The sequence below is a fragment of the Saccopteryx bilineata genome, chromosome 3, assembly GCF_036850765.1.
Source record: "Saccopteryx bilineata isolate mSacBil1 chromosome 3, mSacBil1_pri_phased_curated, whole genome shotgun sequence".
Lineage (NCBI taxonomy): Eukaryota > Metazoa > Chordata > Mammalia > Chiroptera > Emballonuridae > Saccopteryx > Saccopteryx bilineata.
Genome location: NC_089492.1, coordinates 251,173,199 through 251,191,953, shown reverse-complemented (window position 1 = coordinate 251,191,953; position 18,755 = coordinate 251,173,199). Strand labels below are relative to the sequence as shown.

The 18,755-nt window shown below is 35.0% G+C and overlaps 1 protein-coding gene across 1 annotated transcript in view; it reads right to left on the bottom strand.

Moving 5' to 3' along the window:
* The window catches only part of FAF1 (Fas associated factor 1), a 496,086-nt gene that overhangs the window by 157,382 nt on the left and 319,949 nt on the right, over positions 1-18,755 (bottom strand). Inside the window, exons 9-12 of the mRNA XM_066269224.1 lie at positions 14,626-14,721; positions 7,236-7,362; positions 6,230-6,293; positions 5,194-5,275 (exon numbers count right to left, since the gene is read on the bottom strand). Of these exons, the coding sequence (XP_066125321.1) occupies positions 5,194-5,275; positions 6,230-6,293; positions 7,236-7,362; positions 14,626-14,721 (369 nt within the window). The remainder of the gene's footprint in view (positions 1-5,193; positions 5,276-6,229; positions 6,294-7,235; positions 7,363-14,625; positions 14,722-18,755) is intronic.

Here is an 18,755-nt window from a genome sequence, read left to right as displayed (position 1 = left end):
TTGATGAAGCTCCCTAAATCCTTTGTAATCCCACCACTCCAATAAACATTTAATGAGTATACAAGTTCAAAAAGCCTAGCAGAGGATTTAAACCTTCAATCTTGTTTTTATTTACTCTAGAAACTCAATTTCTCACTTGAAGTGAAGAATGCTGGTGCTTGAAGCTCATCTGTTGCCCTGATAAAATTAATGTGCCTCCCACAATTTAAAGTAAACATGTGATATTTAAGATGAAAGAAATTTAGTAAGAATGCCACAGTATCAGTCACATTTAACTTACAATATTTGATCAGTAAACGGTTTTCTTAAAAATGACTCATTCAGAAATTTAAAAAATGTTGAAAAAAATTTATTTTTAACTCTCAAATGTAAAATCTGAAAAGGAGATATAAACTTTGATAACTGAATTCTGCAATACAGCAGTTAGCATTGAAAATGAGTATGGTGGTATAGTATAAACCAACACTTATTTGTGTTAGGACACTCGAGCTCTTATTTGGCCTGTACTACTTACCATTTATGTGTCTTTGAGCAAGTCATTTAGCTATTCTGAGCTTCCTTATCCTTACAATGTCAATGTTGATATTATATGTGTATAATTTGGTTGATGACCATAAGAAATGTATCTGCTTAGATTTAATATTGAATAATTTATTCATCATGTGGATAAGTTTTACTTAAATTTAGAATAATAGAGTAATCAATGCATAAACAGTTGATCTTTAACTTGGAAAACAGAAATGAGAAAATAAAAAAGCCCTGGACAATGGGAGGAAGGGACAGTTTAGTAGTCAAAAGGGGTCAGCAGATTTTGCTAGGAATCTAGTATGAGGCAAAACATTTAATTATATGAACCAATGATTTTCATCTGCTAAAACACCAAGGTACTGATCAAAAACAATCAATTGGTTCATCAGAAATACTCAGATGTTAGCAAGTAAGAATTTATGTTCCTCTGGGAATCATTAGTCTGAATAAAAATGTCAATTTACTGCGTAAAACGCTTAGTAAAAGTTCTTTTGTTATTTATATATTTAGTATCTTCATTTAAAATGTAATGTTTAAGATATTCCTAGTACATCTTACAGTAGCTTTTAAAATGTGATTTAAAAGATGTCTATCTCTATTTTGTGAGCTTCAGTTTATGTTACAAAAGCTCCTAATATTTTCTGGTTACCTCAACTGCTTAGCAATCTTGCTGGGAGGCAGAGACAGATATACCTCAAATACATTCTGATCTAAGAATGAAATGAAAAATAAATAATTTAAAGCTATAATTAGGTATTCTTTCAAATATGATTATATCTAATAATAAGTAATTGCTTAAATATGAAAAACATGGCAATACAATGAGACTCTATAACCATTAAAAATCCTGTTATAATAAAGTATTCAAAGTTACTTACAAAGTATTCTGCAAAAATATTTCAAACTGAATTAAACAAAGCTTTTAGACCACATATCCATTCCTCAGGAAATACCAAGATAGATATCAAGTTAAATAACATCACAAGGAAACAATCACACAAGTCCAGAATTTGGAACAACATATAAGTCATCTAGCACGATTTCTTCATGAAAAAAATAAAATAGAGAGGTAGTGCTTACTTAAAAGAGATTTAATAAATCTAACACCAAATATAATTCATATTTCTTGAGTAGATCGTGGTTCCAAAAAAAAAAAAAAATTAAAAAGATATTAGATGATATTAGGGAACTGCTATCAATTTTGTTTTATGTGATAATGGGACTGTGATGATATAGAATATAACTATTTTTGGAAAATGCACACACCTGTTTTTATGGGTAAAATATGCTGTCTGTAATATACTTTGAAATGGTTTAGTAAAAAATAATGAATATACAGTTTTTAAGTTTTAATAATTTTAAACATTTAATAACTATAACCTTAAAAAATCATTTGGAACTTTATATTCTTGTACATTTGTTTCCTTTTGTAAATCTTCAATAATATATTTTAAATATATTTTGTGTTCCAGTCAATGTTTGCCATTTTCAGAGAAGAAATGAAACATCATAAAAATCAGCCCTGGCCGGTTGGTTCAGTGGTAGAGTGTTGGCCTGGCGTGCAGGAGTCCCGGGTTCGACTCCCAGCCAGGGCACACAGGAGAAGCGCCCATCTGCTTCTGCACCCTTCCCCCTCTCCTTCCTCTCTGTCTCTCTTTCCCTTCTGCAGCCCAGGCTCCACTGGAGCAAAGTTGGCCTGGGCACTGAGGATGGTTCCATGGCCTCCACCTCAGGCTCTAAAATGTCTCTAGTTGCAATGGAGCAACGCCCCAGATGGGCAGAGCATCGCCCCCTGGTGGGCTTGCCGAGTGGATCCCGGTTGGGTGCATGCGGGAGTCTGCCTCTCCGCTCTCACTTCAGAAAAAAAATTCATAAAAATCACATATTTAATTAAATACAAAATGCTTTGAGTAGCAGTAAAACTTTTGAAGCTGTTAAAGCTTAAAACCCCATTAAACTTTTAAATGGCTTGTATATAAAAGAAGTAAATTTTGCAAAATTTTAGTAATTATTAAATCTAGGTATAGGGAATTTGGATGCTTTCACTATTGTTTTACTTTTCCCATATTAAAATCATTTTAATAAAAAGTTAAAATATTATAAAATATAATTATGAAAAAATAATCATATTAAAAGGCAAAAATAAGCTGTTTTAACATAATTATAATGACTCAATTTCATATTAAATATTAGCAAATATGCTCAGCAAAATATCTAATACAAATTACGGAAAAGCATGTATCTTTAATCTGTGTTAGAATATTTTCCTTTTCAGTATTTTCTATAAACGTGTATTTATGGAAACTATAAACATGTATTATAAAAATGTATTTCTTAAAAAATAATGTCCATTTCATATAGATTTGAGTTAAAAATAGTTTCCTAAAACAGCCTTTATAACAGGTTATTCCACTATTCTTAAGCTAAAAAAGCAGTTGATGTTTATATTTCTTTCTTTCTCCTCTTTCTTTTCTTCTCTTTCTTTTCTTTCTTTCCTTTCTCTCTTCTCTCTCTTTCTCCTTCCCTCCCTCCCTCCCTCCCTTCTCCCTCCCTCCCTCCCTCCCTTCCTTCCTTCCTTTCTTCCTTCCTTCCTTCTTCCCTCCCTCCCTCCCTCTCTCTCTCTCTCTCTTTATTTCTTCAGAAAAGGTTAGAGAGAGACAGTAAAGAAGAGAGATGAGACACATCAAACTTGTGTCACTTTAGTTGTTCATTGATTGCTTTCTCATATGTGACTTGACTGGAAGCTCCAGCTGAGCCTGTGACCCCTTGCTCATGCCAGCAACCTTGGGCTCAAGCTGGCACCAGGGGATCATTTCAACAATCTTATGCTCAAGCCAGTGACCCTGTGCTCAAGCTCGATGAACCGGTGCTCAAATCAGCAACTTTGGGGTTTCGAACATGGGACCTCAGCATCCCAGGTAAACACTGGTTAGGCAGATGTTTAGATTTCTTAATCTCCTTCATTAAACTGCCTGTGATGGCTCTAAGGTTTTTTTTTTCTTCTGTTTGTTTTTTCTTTTCTGATAGCTCTAGTAAGTTTTGTCATTACTGTCCTGGAGTTAAATTTTTAAAATCCGTTTATGATAATTTTTTCTTTAGGGCAGAGTTTAACAGAAACTAGAAATCTTAGAAGCATTCTTATACTCTATTATCAAAATTCTGTGCCCTCTTTAATTCCAATAACTTTCCTTCTGCTTCATCTACACAGTATTACTTCCTCTCTTTTTTTCTTCATTCATCAAATATACAGAGTACCTGCTATGTAGTATAAGGATATAAGGTACCCAATCACTGCTAAAAAGAAAACAAAATCTCAATAGGATATATATAGAGAGAGAATGGATACTTATAACCAATGTGTTAAGTGTGAAGATAAGAGCAGAAAGTATCACTGCAAAGTACTACAGGAGTGGGTGTAGTCAGTGTAAAAATGAGTATGTCAGGAAAGGATAAGTCTCAGAGTAAGTGTAGAGTCACCAGGTAAAGAGCAGGATGAAAGCCATTCCTGACTGAGGAAACATGAAAAAAAGAGTCAGATTATGGGAAAATACAAATAATATATTATTGCTAGATCTATTAAGTGTAAGGCAGGGAAGGGGAAAAACTGAAGCTGTACAAATAGGCAGGAACCAGTTTACTGAGTCTCTACTACTCTGCCAATTTAGAATGATTGCATAGAACCTTTTTGCTCAAAACATGCCTTCTGAATTCCTGTTATAAACTTCAGTCTACTTGATTTCAAGATCACAAAGCTTATTCCTGTGTTTAAGGAAGAATCTTCTTGTTGTCCAAAGTGACTTTTTTTTTTTCTTTTACCATCACCCTTTATTTGTCCCACCCAAAGTGACTTTTGGGGGAAAAAAAATATTATAGCTACTAGATACATACTAAAAGATGGAATAATCGCCTGACCTGTGGTGACGCAGTGGATAAAGCGTCAACCTGGAAATGCTGAGGTTGCCGGTTCAAAAAAACCCTGGGCTTGCCTGGTCAAGGCACATATGGGAGTTGATGCTTTCTGCTCCTCCCCCCTTCTTTCTCTCTCTCTCTCTTTCTCTCCCCTCTCTATACTAAATAAATAAAATCTTAAAAAAAAAAAAGATGGAATAATCATTTTGGAAAAAGACTGAAGGACAAATATTTTAGCAAGAACCTGTCAATCACATAACTTAAAAGAATACAAACAAGTAGCCTGGTCCCTTCTAAGCATGTCCACCTTTTTTATTTCTCTACAAACAACAAAAACAAAACCCCGTTTTAAGGCCTCCTGCAGAGCCAGTAGTACCCTATCATGCTACTGACCCTCTGAAATGGGCACCTTAGTGATGATTAGGTCAGTAAATGAACTAGAAACAAAATCAAGTCTCTAATCTGAAAAAAAACAAAAAATATTAAGCATTGCCTCAGGTCTGGTGATAAACCCTTCAGAAGGACTTTTTTTTTTTTTTTAATTTATTGATTGATTTTAGAGAGACAGAGAGAAAAGGAAAAGCATTTATTTCTTGTTTCACTTCATTGGGTGCACACTCATTGGTTGCTTCCCACATGTGCCCTGACCAGGGAGCGAACCTGCATTCTTGGAGTTTGGGACGACACTAATTGATTGAGGTAACCAGCCAGGGCCTGAGATGCCCTTTTTAATCAGAAAGGTAAGATTGCACTTACATCTCGGGCTTTCACATAGAAGGCCTCTTGAAAAGCAGCTTCTAACGAGCCAATAAAAAATACAGGATGGCAGTCTCCATATCTATAGGAAAAAGTGTGTCTGTTAATTAAAATACATTTCAAATTAACTTCAAAGTTTCACAAGTCTAACCAATGACTTAAGTAAATTTGGAGCTAATGTGTCTTACATACAGATCAAACATTATACCATTTATTTAAAGGCTTGAGAATGAGCTTCATTAGTTTTTAGAGCTCTTCGTGGCCTATACTGATATATTAGAACCCTGGAATTTTAAGTACATCTAGCAAATGTATTTAATAAATGTCACAAAACCATGCCATTTATAAGTAGCAATTTCTGGTTACCCACTTTCATTAGATTTTCCTAGCTACTATGGCCTTAACATTTTAGTTCTATTATTATGGAAGTTCAACAGAGAGGGAAAAATGGTATCCTACAGATTCCAAATTATACTGTTACACTGGAAAATAGAATTAAAGAGAAATATTATTTTCATAAAATTTTAGGGTTTAATATTGAAATTCTCTTTACTTAAACACCTTAGAAGAATCTCAATATATAAACATGCTATATTAGACTCTTAAAAGAAATGCTAAGTGATTCCAAAACAAAAATTAAAAAAAAATTTGCTTACATTTTAAATTATCTTTTTATGTAATATTATTTTAAAGCTTATTTTGTTGTCTTAGGATACACTAAAAAGTAGTGTTTCATAACCTAGCCCTTTCAGAATATAGTCAATATATGTATTAAATTAGTGATCCATTTATTGTGCTTCAATAAAGATACAGAGATAAGATGAACACATCTCTGAAGTGGCATAAATGATTAACTAGTTATTCGACATTAAATACTACATGTTTCACTATCTGGACTATATACATTGATAAATGTATTCTTTGAATATTTTAAGGAGAAATTAAAAACAATCAAACTATGATTAAAATAGATCCAGAAAAATCACAGTGGCATTAAAAGAACATGAATTTTATATAGTTAACGTCCTAACCCTACCTTGAAGAAAACTCTGCTGTAAATTGTAATAAGGCATCTCCTTCATTTTCTGCGTTTTCTGGCACTAAAAAACAAACAAAAGAAAAAACAAAAACAAAAAAAACAAAACAAATAGACACAAAAAACAAACCACATAACATCTAATCCCACATATAAGAAATATATTTAATCAATAAAGAGGAAATAAAATTAAATTTTAGCGTCTGTGATATATCTGAGGAGACATTTTTAACTTGATAAACATTAGAAGATTTCATCAAATCTTAGAAAAATTCCAAGCTCACAAATTTTCAAAATACAACTGACACAATCCTAATAAGCATTTATAGCATGTGCCAGGCATCAAAAGAATTTCGATGTTTTCTTGAAATGGCATCTTGTGATGAAATTATATTTAAAGGATCTCAATTTATTTTAATACCCTATTAATCAGAAAAATAGTCAATTTAATGCAAATATATCTATTTCTACACCCAGGATTTCTGTAATTTCAGAGTGAATGACCCATTTAAAGGCTTATTTTAACAGCCATTATGTATACAGCAATCACTTATAATTCTATAGTATGTATCTTGTAAAGTGGAAGTGAGGGAGATAGTACATTTAGTTTACTTTTTATCTTTCAAAGATGGGTAACAATTCATGGAAAAGTAATATTACTACTCTTAAAACTGGTATCTCCAATAAAACGTAGGGAAACAACTATAGTCACAGAAAGTTCAGCTATTTGTTTACCAGCCCCTAGGTTTAAAGAGACATATTCACAGCTAATTATACATTTGAAACAAATTACATTCCCTTGCATTTTTAATGAATTTTATAAAAGCATTGGGAATCGCTGGACACAATAAAGTAAAAACTCAATATGCTCTAGTTCTAATGAATAATTCCTATTTGCTATATTTTATCTCTCCAAACTTGAAAGTCACTAAGAAACTTTTAAGCTCACTATTCTGCAATAGGAGGGAGGATTAAGTGCTGGACCCAGAAAGTTATTAATACTCACTCATTGGAGATTTTCTCAGGGCAGATGATGCAATGCCGAATACCTCTCCATCATCCACCCCAAATTCAGGAGCATCTTCAAAGTCATCTCCATCACTATCACTAACCATATGAACATCGGTGCTTTGCTATTTAAGGAAAGTCCTGATTAGTTTCATATTGACTTTAGGAAATCAAATTTCAAAATATAAGTTATATAATCACATTTAGCACTATAAAATTTTTATTAAAGAAAAAGCCATTTGCTAGAGCAAAGCTTAATATTTTTCAGTTTAAAGCTTACACATATTTCTAAATTTGCTGTGATACTCTTAGACCAGCAATTTTCAAACCATGTGCTACAAGAATTTTCGAAACATGTAGTACATGACTATTTATAGTCGGGGGCACTGACCTCTTTTCCCTTAGACCAATGGTCGGCGAACTCATTAGTCAACAGAGCCAAATATTAACAGTACAACGATTGAAATTTCTTTTGAGAGCCAAATTTTTTAAACTTAAACTATGTAGGTAGGTACATTCCTTATCGATGTAGTGCCCGTACGTGGTATTTTGTGGAAGAGCCACACTCAAGGGGCCAAAGAGCCGCATGTGGCTCAGAAGCCGCAGTTTGCTGACCAGGGCCTTAGACCAGGGGTCCCCAAACTTTTTACACAGGGGGCCAGTTCACTGTCCCTCAGACCGTTGGAGGGCCGGACTATAAAAAACCTATGAACAAATCCCTATGCACACTGCACATATTTTATTTTAAAGTAAAAAAACAAAATGGGAACAAATACAATATTTAAAATAAAGAACAAGTAAATTTAAATCAACAAACTGACCAGTATTTCAATGGGAAATATGGGCCTGCTTTCGGCTAATGAGATGGTCAATGTCCGGTTCCATGCTAGCCGTAACAAGTGATATGATGCGCTTCCGGAGCCGTGACGCATGCATCTCGTGTCACCGGAAGTAGTACTGTACTCGCACTGACCACCAATGAAAGAGGTGTCCCTTCCGGAAGTGCGGAGGGGGCAGATAAATGGCCTCAGGGGGCCGTAGTTTGGGGACCCCTGCCTTAGACTGTCAAATAAAAAATGACAACAGCCAACACAACACTAGCTGCTTACTGTGAATGAATCAAAATTATATATATATATTTTTTTGTTTTCTTTTTTTTATTTTTTGTATTTTTCTGAAGCTGGAAACGGGGAGAGACAGACAGACAGACTCCCGCATGCGCCCGACCGGGATCCACCCGGCACGCCCATCAGGGGGCGATGCTCTGCCCACCAGGGGGCGTCTCTCTGTTGCGACCAGAGCCACTCTAGCACCTGGGGCAGAGGCCAAGGAGCCATCCCCAGTGCCCAGGCCATCTTTGCTCCAATGGAGCCTCGCTGTGGGAGGGGAAGAGAGAGACAGAGAGGAAGGAGAGGGGGAGGGGTGGAGAAGCAAATGGGTGCTTCTCCTATGTGCCCTGGCCGGGAATCAAACCCAGGACTTCCACACGCCAGGCCGACACTCTACCACTGAGCCAACCGGCCAGGGCCACAAAATTATATATTTTTTGATAGATTGAATATATATATATTTGGTGTGATGCAGAATTTTAATAATTATATAGTTTATGTGTGCCATGAGATGAAAAAGGTTGAAAATCACTGCCCTAAAGATTGGAGACTGAGGGAAAATAAAGGATGCTTACAAACTTAATGAAGACAGGGATTTTAGTCTGTTTCATCCCTAGCCTATAATAACACAATTAAGTGCTCAATAAACATTTGTTCAATAAGTGAAGAGATAGGTATAATCAAAGAGGTCAGAGACAAAGTAGCTATATGAGACATAAAAAGCTCACTCAAATTACATTTGGCAGATAAAGCAAAGGTAGCATTTTCCAACTTGGCACTGCCTTACTGCAATGATTCTCAAATTTTTCTTCAGTGAAATACTGCATACTATCCTCCCAGTGTTACTGGAAGATAACAAAATACACACTGCAGGCTATTAAATATAATGATGCTTCAATGAAATAAACATCTATTGAAAATATACTACTGATAAACATGCTCTGCTTCTTTCGTTTTCAGCAATATTGGGTGAAATTTAAGGTATTACCATTGAAAGCAGTTTGAAATTACAAACTAGTCTGCTGATCTCTGGTTAGAGTAAGATTTCAAAAATACTGAGACTTAAAACACTCAAACTGAGTTGTGGATACTGACAAATATTCATGCCTTGAAATAAGAACAAGGCCTCAGCAAGGTATCTGGCTAAATACCTGTCTGTACTATGTTCAACAAATAAATTCTATAAAATCTATTTAATAAATGAAATTTCTATCTTTTAAAATACAGTGTGCTAGATACTTAAGTTATGAAAATGAGGAAACTATTTGATGCTTCAGTCAATGTAAAAGAGCCTAACTTAGTGATAAATATCTGCTAGAGAAGCATTAAGAGACACTTAGAATCAAAGACTCATAAAACTTAGCTAGAGGGAATATTTGAGTATAGACAGTCACAAAATCAGTTTTAAAGCTAAAAGGAATTTTAAAGATAATTTCCAAAGTTCTTTTCATAGGGTTACCTCCCGCCGCTGGCCCCAAGCACAACATTACATAAAATTATAATGTATACAATATATAAAAACTAAGTCCACTCTGATAGAGGTTTAGGAGAGGGCAAAGGGGAGCCTATGCTCTTGCGCTTGGCCTTTTCTTGCTCATATCCCTTTGACAGCTGGGTACCTCAGATGGCTCTCAGGATACTATGGAATGATTTTAAAAACTACTGATCCAGTGAGTCTAACAGCTCCAAATGAGGCAGCCAAGATATTTACTACGTTTGATTTAGTAGGCTTAGCATTTCTTCCTTGCATATATCCCAAGAATTACCGGTAATTCCTATAATTGTAACATTTCCTTTTTTATTTTAAAAAGTCTTCCCAATGGTTTGAACAGAGAACGTAATAAACAAATACTTACTGGATGAATGAAAATGAATGGTCCTTGCCCTAAGCAGTCTATCTGTTATTCTGACTCTACCACTATTTCTCACAGAAGCCTTATTTTAACTTGTGATCCTAATCCTACTTTAGTGTTTTGCTTTGTATAGCCAAGACCTCTTCCTGATTTTAGCAATTCAACAGCTTAAGTATTTTAAATACCTTCTCATTTCAAGGCAGTGAAGGAGCCTCCTCCACAAAATAACATATCTATGTGCTTGAATTCCCTCTATTTCAGGCAGGCAAATATCTGGAGCATGAAGTTCCCTTCAACTCCAAGGCTCAGCCTTAAACAGGCAAAGGCTCAGGACCTTCAAGGTACACTACATGTTCCTTTACGATGCTTACCCAAGTTCACAGGCAAGTAGAAAGAAACAAAAGGTCAGCAATGACAAACCTCACATCCTCTATTAGCTAAGCTATCATCTCAGCCTTCATTTAGTCCTGCCTAGTACCCTCCCCGCCTTTATGAGGCACTGGGTTAAAAAGGAGGGTTGAAGAACACAGATGAAAAGAAAAGGGTTTTTCTATATGTCATATTTCTTTTCTCACTCCCTTTACTTTAGTCCCCCATATCGATTTTTCTCCTGATTCAGTTTTCAATCTAATAACAGCCCTTTCCCATAACAATAGGACTTTACCTCATACTAGAATGGTGATTTCAATTTCGTGCCTTTGTAACCCACTATTCATTTTGTCTTCACAAAGTATAGAGTTCCCAAATCCCTTAAGAACCCAGAAAGTGAAATGATAACAGCTTTAAAGGAAGGTATCTAAAAAGCGAATTCTGTTGAAAAAAAGTATATTTCAAATATGAATTATTGAAATATGGAAGAATGAGCTAGTTAATTATGTATAAGGAGCTTGAAATCTCTTCACATTTTTTTAACAGCCATCTAACAGGTTAGGAAAAGCTTTTTTCTAAAAAATGAGATAATCTTTTTTTCATTAATATTTGCTGATGAGAATAATAATTATTTGGTTCAGTCATGGCTGCCCTAAAATTCTTTGAATACAGAGAAGCTATTTATTCAAAATTTTAAAAACAGCTAAAAAAATCTGCAATTTGATTTTAGCTGTTTATTACATTCATTTATTCCTTTTAGCATTAAACAAATATTTATAAACCCCTACTAAGTGCCACACTCCTTGGAGAATATAATAGATTATATTCTCTCAAAGAATACCACATAAAATATAATTATAATGCCTAGTGTAAAGATGCTCAACATCACTAATCATTAGAGAAATGCAAATTAAGCCACAATGAGATATCACCACACACCTGTCAGAATGCTGTCATCAATAAATCAACAAACAACAAGTGTTGGTGAGGATGTAGAGAAAAGGGAACCCTCGTGCACTGTTGGTGGGAATGTAGATTGGTGCAGGCACTGTGGAAAGCAGTATGGAGCTACCTAAAAAATTACTGATGGCAAGAAGGAAATCACTAAAAATTTTTAGGCAGAGGACTGTTCAAGGGAATAACTGATGACTCCGTGTGTGTGTTTGTGTGTGTGTGTTTGCAGTGGTGTGGTGTGGTGTGGTGTCACATGGCAGATCAGATCTGAGGACATGAAATGGGAGACTTATTTCAAAGTTCCAAGTGAGAGAACTTGAGAACATATAGTTGAGCAGTAGCACTGAGAATTTAGTGAAGGGAACAGACTTAAAATATACTTCAGCAGAACTGATGGGAACTGTTGACCAAACAGATTAAAAGATAAACAAAATAGAAGAGGTGAATATGATACCAAGATTTGGGTAACTGAATGGGTAGAGAGGGTTACACTGCTGAGGGAGGATACTGAGACCAGCTATCAATTAAGTTTGAGGAACAGTAGGACATCCAGGTAAAAATAGTAGGCAGCTGGAATAAAAATCTTCTTAGCAGCTCAGGAGAGAAGCCCAGAAAAAAAATGTACATTTGGAATCATCAGTATATAAATCATAGTTGAGTTTATAAAAATAAGTAAGATCAGTTAAAAAATAAAAGAACAAGAGTGATAAAAAGTTTACAGAGTATATACTATACTGGTAATTATATCTTATATTAATGTATAAATAAAAAATATATAAATATTTCAATTGGTGAAGGAAGAAAAATAGTAAGATGAAAAGACAGCTGCCAAAAATTATAAACTCAGTTGAAAGAAAGAATCTGAGAAGCAAAGTTTGAGAAAGTTTCAATGGATACAAGAACTGTAGAAAGGTTCAATAAGATGAAAATTAAGAAAGAGATAGCTATGATATTATGACAAGAAAACCACCACAAAGACATCTGAATTTATAACCAAAAGATTTTGCATTGATTATTCTACCATTTTCTCTATGACTTTGAGCAAGTGTCTTCACATCCCACTGTAGAATGTGACTAATACTGACCCACAAAGGTGGCTGTGAAAATGAAGAGATGGCATAGCATGGTATCTTACAAAACTATTAGCTGACTCTAATAGTTAAATTCACTTAGGGTCACATGACAGAGCTGCTCAACAATGGAACTGGTGGCCTCATGATGTCAGAACCCTGTCATTAGAGGTAAAACAAAGGAATATTTTGAAGGGATATTTTGGGTGAGCTCTTTTAGCACAGAGACTGGTCCTAATGTTTGGATGTAAATGACAGTAAATAACTTTAAATGAATGAAGAATGGATGGATGGAAGAGTGGAAATTAAATTAAAAATCCTTTCCAGTTTTATAACTCTATGACAACATAAAAACCACATTACAGCTTCTTTCCCATTTCTCACCAGCTCCCAGGAGGAGATGGCATTTGCAGTTAGCCAGGGAAGAAAAAAGTAACGGATTCATCTCAGATAATCAGATTTTAAGGTATTCTGAGGCTGTGGCTGCTTTAATTTGGCAAAGCCTACCAACCCCAGTCTACCTTCTCTAATTAACCTAGAGTGTGCCAGTTTCACAAACATTACTTCTCACTCTCTAACTCTGACTTCTTTCTGCCCATGGAACTGCCCCAACAACATATATGATGGCAAGGGTAAGAGAAGGACATAAAGTGGAGTCAAACAGGTATCTGTCACCTCTCATAGAACCGAACAATTAAGAATTTTGGGTGGAGCTAGTTGGCTCCCTTTTAATGATAGGAGATTTATCCATTAAAGAGTTGAAGCATCACCTACTTTAGCCATTTAAAATATACTCAGAAATAGTAGAAATATTTCAATAAATTATTTCTGGCAAATTCTGCCAAGCATAAAACTCAATATTATTTTTGTCTTTCATGAGGATTAGTGAGATAAAGTGCTAGAAAAACAATGTGGGTTCTTTAAAGGAAATTAACATTTTTAGAGGCCCAAGGAAATTGTACAGTAGTATTTGGAGCAGGGGAAAACTTTTTTTTCTTTGTGGATTTCTAAAAAAAATATTAAAAATCGAGAGTAGCAAATTATCATTTTTACAGAATAACCATAGACTAGAGCTTCACGTATGTAGTCTCATTCTTCTTCCACATATTTAAGTGATATAAATACATATGCAGAGGATGGCTGGAGAGGACTTGTGGCAGTTCCCAAAAGGAGTGTCCAAAAACCCAGCTTAAGTAAAAATTTGCAATCATATTTTATACAGACTCTAAGTGGAAAATGGTTTTACTGAACTATCCCAAGCTTTTAAATACTTGTGTCACGCTCTAGCCTGAAAACACTGGTATAAATAAAGTTTTTCTGTGCTATTTAATTATGACCTCTGTTGCATACATTTAACAAGAGCTCAATAAATACTTTTTAAACAGGGAAACAATAATCTTCAGGCTCACTTTCCCATTCTCTTATAATCAGTCATAGTTGTACAGAGAATGCTACTTGTATCCATAAAAAAGGCACTGCGCCTTTTAATATCATTCCGACCCACAAAGACAAACACAGGCACACCACATACATAAACATGTTCATCTTATCTGACTCTTTTCTTTTTCTATAAGCACCCTATGTACACTGACTGCTATCACTGCATTTATTACAATAAGTCATGATTATTAGTTTACTAATCTATTACCTTCCATTCTGAGCACCTTGATATAGGTACATTGTTATTCATCTTTATTACCTAATATCAAGCACAATGCCTTGGCTCACAGAAGGTCAATCCTGAACTATCAGCAGAAAAGAAAAATCCCTTTGTTAACTTGACAGTTCTAAGTAAAAACCCTTTCAACCAATCCACCCGAATTCTGTCTGCTGAAACACAAAACTTATAGAACATGAAAGACCACATTAGCAATAACCTAGCATGGAAAGTTTCTGCCCTAAAGAATTTACTGAGACTTTATTCACACTACATTAACTTTATCTATTCACTGCTGTGGCAGATAAAAATAGGAAGTGGGCAGGTGGGTGGAGGATAGGCCTTCTAGTCATTGAAAGCTGGCAAACAGGCTTACCTCCTCGGACTGCTCCCGGGTTTGTGCAGGGGAAGATCTTCTTCCCACTGTAAGTCGATGGCAGGGATAAGAGAGCCCTGATTCAGCAAGACACATCTGAAAAAAGTAGAAGCCATCATTTGTAAATAGAACGAGGCCATGCTCACAAAAAGATTTTACTTTTGGGATATTTTTTATTATTTCTGAAGCAATATTAGAAAGATTACCCTAGTAGCCCAGTTATTATATTACCAGGAAGGCTCTGGAAACTTGAAATTTTTCCACACATGGATGCTACAATAGTTGAGGCTATTTATTATTCATTAGACAATAGACTTGAGCTTCAGGAAACTGTAACAAGCCTAAAAGAGTGGCACAGCAGATAAAGTGTTGACCTGGAATGCTGAGGTCACCAGTTCAAAACCCTGGGCTTGCCTGGTCAAGGGACATATGGGAGTTGATAATTCCTGGCCTCCCCCTTTCTAAAATGAATAAATAAAATCTTAAAAAAAAAAGATAGCTATCCTATACATCTCCCTCCACACTAATATGTTTGTTAACTTTCTGATTAGTAGAATACCTCAGTTTCCTAATTCCAAGGGCAATACTTTATAAATCTTTTTTGGAGGGTACCTGAAAGAGTGTTTGCTGAAGATATTAAAAAAATTTTCACACATGGTAACTATATCGTTTACACTTCAATCAATATTAATCCATAATTTCAGATCATTATTATAGCTTATGAATCTATAATTTATGTAAAGCACTTGGCACAAGACCTAGCACCACACATCCAGCCTACCATTTTTATTACCACTATGATCTAAAACACTACCCCAAAAAATCTGCCTAGTTTAGCTCAAATAAAGCAATATATATTTACTTCTATTGAAGTTTATAGTGAGTCGCATATTAAATAACTATTTTGAGGTTTCAATTAAGTTTAGGCAAATATGAAGAAATATGAGTGCATGTTATTTTGTCTATATAGGAAAATTAAAATAATATTAAATAGCTAACAGAGGTGTTTTTCCTTGTTGTTCATGAAATGAAGTATGTTTATTTAATGTAACAATGACATTACAGTGAAGTTTCTTTTATTATTATTATAAATAAAATAGGGTATCCAACAGCACACTGAAAACATCCATTTGGTAAATTCTGGGGAGGTATGAATTAAAGTACTAATTGAGAAAACCCAAATATCTGTAAATTCTCAGGAGCAGTCAAAGACATAATAGGTTGGTCAAACAACATTTCAAAGTGTGTTATAATCAGGCTAATTATCTGAAGACATATAATAAAATGAAAAATGTAAATGTCAAAGAAATATTCTAATATTTTCTATCATGTGCTGTCATCATACAGATTATACTAATAAAAATCATACATGTTTCAGTATTGTTATTTTTCATTTAAGTCTGGCTAGAGGTTTTATTTGTTTTCACATCTAGATGGTTTGGCATTATACTTTGAAAGTGCTAAACCTGATTAATTTTTTTAAAAAGCAAAAATGCATTGATCCTGTTATTTCTATTCAATTATATTCATCAACATGATTGTCATAATTAGCTCAATTTATTTCATTTCAGTACAAATAAAAGCAAAGCTAAGTTGGATAAGAAGCATAGGCTAAATAAAAGCAAAGCTAAGTTGGATAAGAAGCATAGGCCATACTACCTTCACAATATTTTTCATTTAAAAAAGGCCTCCAACCCCACTGTGAAATCGTCTAGTAATCAAATAATAATGATGGTAAACATCACTGACAATCAGAAGCAGTGTAGTATAATGGAAAGGTTCTGGACCAGGAGCCAAAAAAATCTCCAGTCAAGTACTGCTGAGCCTCCTGATCTTGGGAAAGTCATTTCTCTGTTCTAAGCCAGAGTTTCTTCACTTATTGGTCAGTAATGGCCCTGCCCTAATAGCTCAATGAACTTTTGAAAAGGTTAAATGCAGTAAGGTAAGTAAAAGCTGGCTTTGAAACTATACTGACACAGGCAGAAGAGCTGTTATCATTCCAATAATCATTATTTTTAGGACCTGAAGAAGAGAAATGGTGAGTAATTTCCCACTGTGACTACCTTTGCAGACAGCCCAGTCACAGGAGGAACCAGAGAAAAGGGCTTACTGACAGTACACGGTCCTACAACTAGCTGGCTCCTCAATGGGCCTATCTAGTCAACAACATTAATGATCCCCATAGCTACTAATCGTTCCTGAGGATAAGAGGAGAGTGGCCAAAACTTTCTCCTTGCTCTACAACTGACCAGCTGAGCATCTGAATAACTATTTCAGATCCTAGTAATCACAATGCACTGGGGAAGTTAAATGATCAGGAATTTCTGAGTGCTAATTAAATATTAAGCACAGTGTTTGTCCTAAGGAAATATGTATACCAGTTGGGGAGACAAGATACGCATATAAAAACTGGTACAAAGAAGTACAAGTGAGTAAAGATGGAGATGTATCTCCAACAGGCAGTTTTTGTAGGGCTGGAGAGCCCTTGGAAGGGGCAAGAGTAACTCAAAGAGTGATTTTAAAAAATAGATCTAAAATAAATGGTTACTGGAACCCATCACCTAAACTTATATAAAAGATGTGAAGCTCAGAAGGCTGAGGTTCCAGGTTGGCTAAATCATTCAATTGTCCAATGACTATGGGCAAAAGTCACTTGACATTTCTGTACTTCAGTTTTCTTAGAAAAATGGTATAGCCCCGGCCTGTGGCGCAGTGCATAAAGTATTGTCCCAGAGTGCAGAGGTTACCAGCTCAATCTCAAGGTTGTTGGCTTGATCCCAAGGGCACCTGCTTGAACCCGGGGTTGCCCGTTCAAGCTCTGGTCAGGGTATGTATAATAATGGGTGCACAGTTAAGTGGAACAACGAATTGATGCTTCTCTCTCCCCCCTACATCCTTTCCTCTCTCTCTCTATTAAAAACAAAGAAAAAGAGAAAGAAAGAGAGAGAGAGAGAGAGAGAAAGAAAGAAAGGTGTAATACTGTCCTTAATTCACCAAATATGGTAATACAATCTGTTAATCTGTTCTATCTCCCTCACAGACCTGGTATAAGATCCAATGAGATATTATATATGAAACCAAATGGTTATGTAATTGTACAAGATCGATACTATTATCATTGGGGTATTTATTACGCAGAAACTGAGGGTAAAAGATTAGGGCTGCAGGTTTGACATTATATATAGTCGAAGACGGTTATCTTGATAATTTTAGATTTACATACATTAGTTAATTAATTTATATATAATTGTAATCCTCAATCACAAGACTGCTTTAACCTAAAATACAGTGAAAGACTATAACTCCTTTTCAAAATCTATTTCAAGGTTTTATTCATTCTTTTTCTGGCCATGCTGACTGCAATTCTTTGAATTCCCATCATCACACATGTAGAGGCGTTCAAAATAGGTTCGTGAATTCAAAATAAAGGCAAGATTCTATTATTTTATCCTAAACCCTTAAATATAGTAAAGGCTGCATATTTGGGGGTATAACCTTCTGGATGCATAAGGATGGAAGAAATTGGGGAAAAAGTAGAATTTCCATTTTTAAAATTTCACTAATTGCTTACAAAAACAAATTCCTATGCCACTGAACACTCTGTGAGTGTGTGTATGTATTTATAATGAGTTCTGCTAAATGGTGTAGGAATGTGTTTTATATATCTAATACACACACACATATATGTACACAATTTTTTAGAGTAATTTTAGGCTTCCAGCAAAACTGAGAGGAAAGTACAAAAATTTATCCTATATCCCTTGTCCCCACATATGCAGTCTCTCCCATTATTAACATCACTCACAAGAGTGCAATTTTTTTTTTTAACCAAAAACAAACATTGCCGCATCATAATTACTCAAAGCCCATAGTTCACATTAGGGTTCACTACTGGTGTTTTATATTTTATGTGCTTAGAAAAGAGATATAGATATATGGCATTTTATCTATCATTATGGTATCATACGGAATATTTTCACTGCCCTAACAATTCTTTGTGCTCTGCCTATTCATCTCCACCTGCCACCACCCCTAGCAACCACTGATCTTTTTACTGTCTCTATAGTTTTGCCTTTTCCAGAATGTCATAGAGTTGGAACTATATAGTATGTAGCCTCTCTTGAGATTTC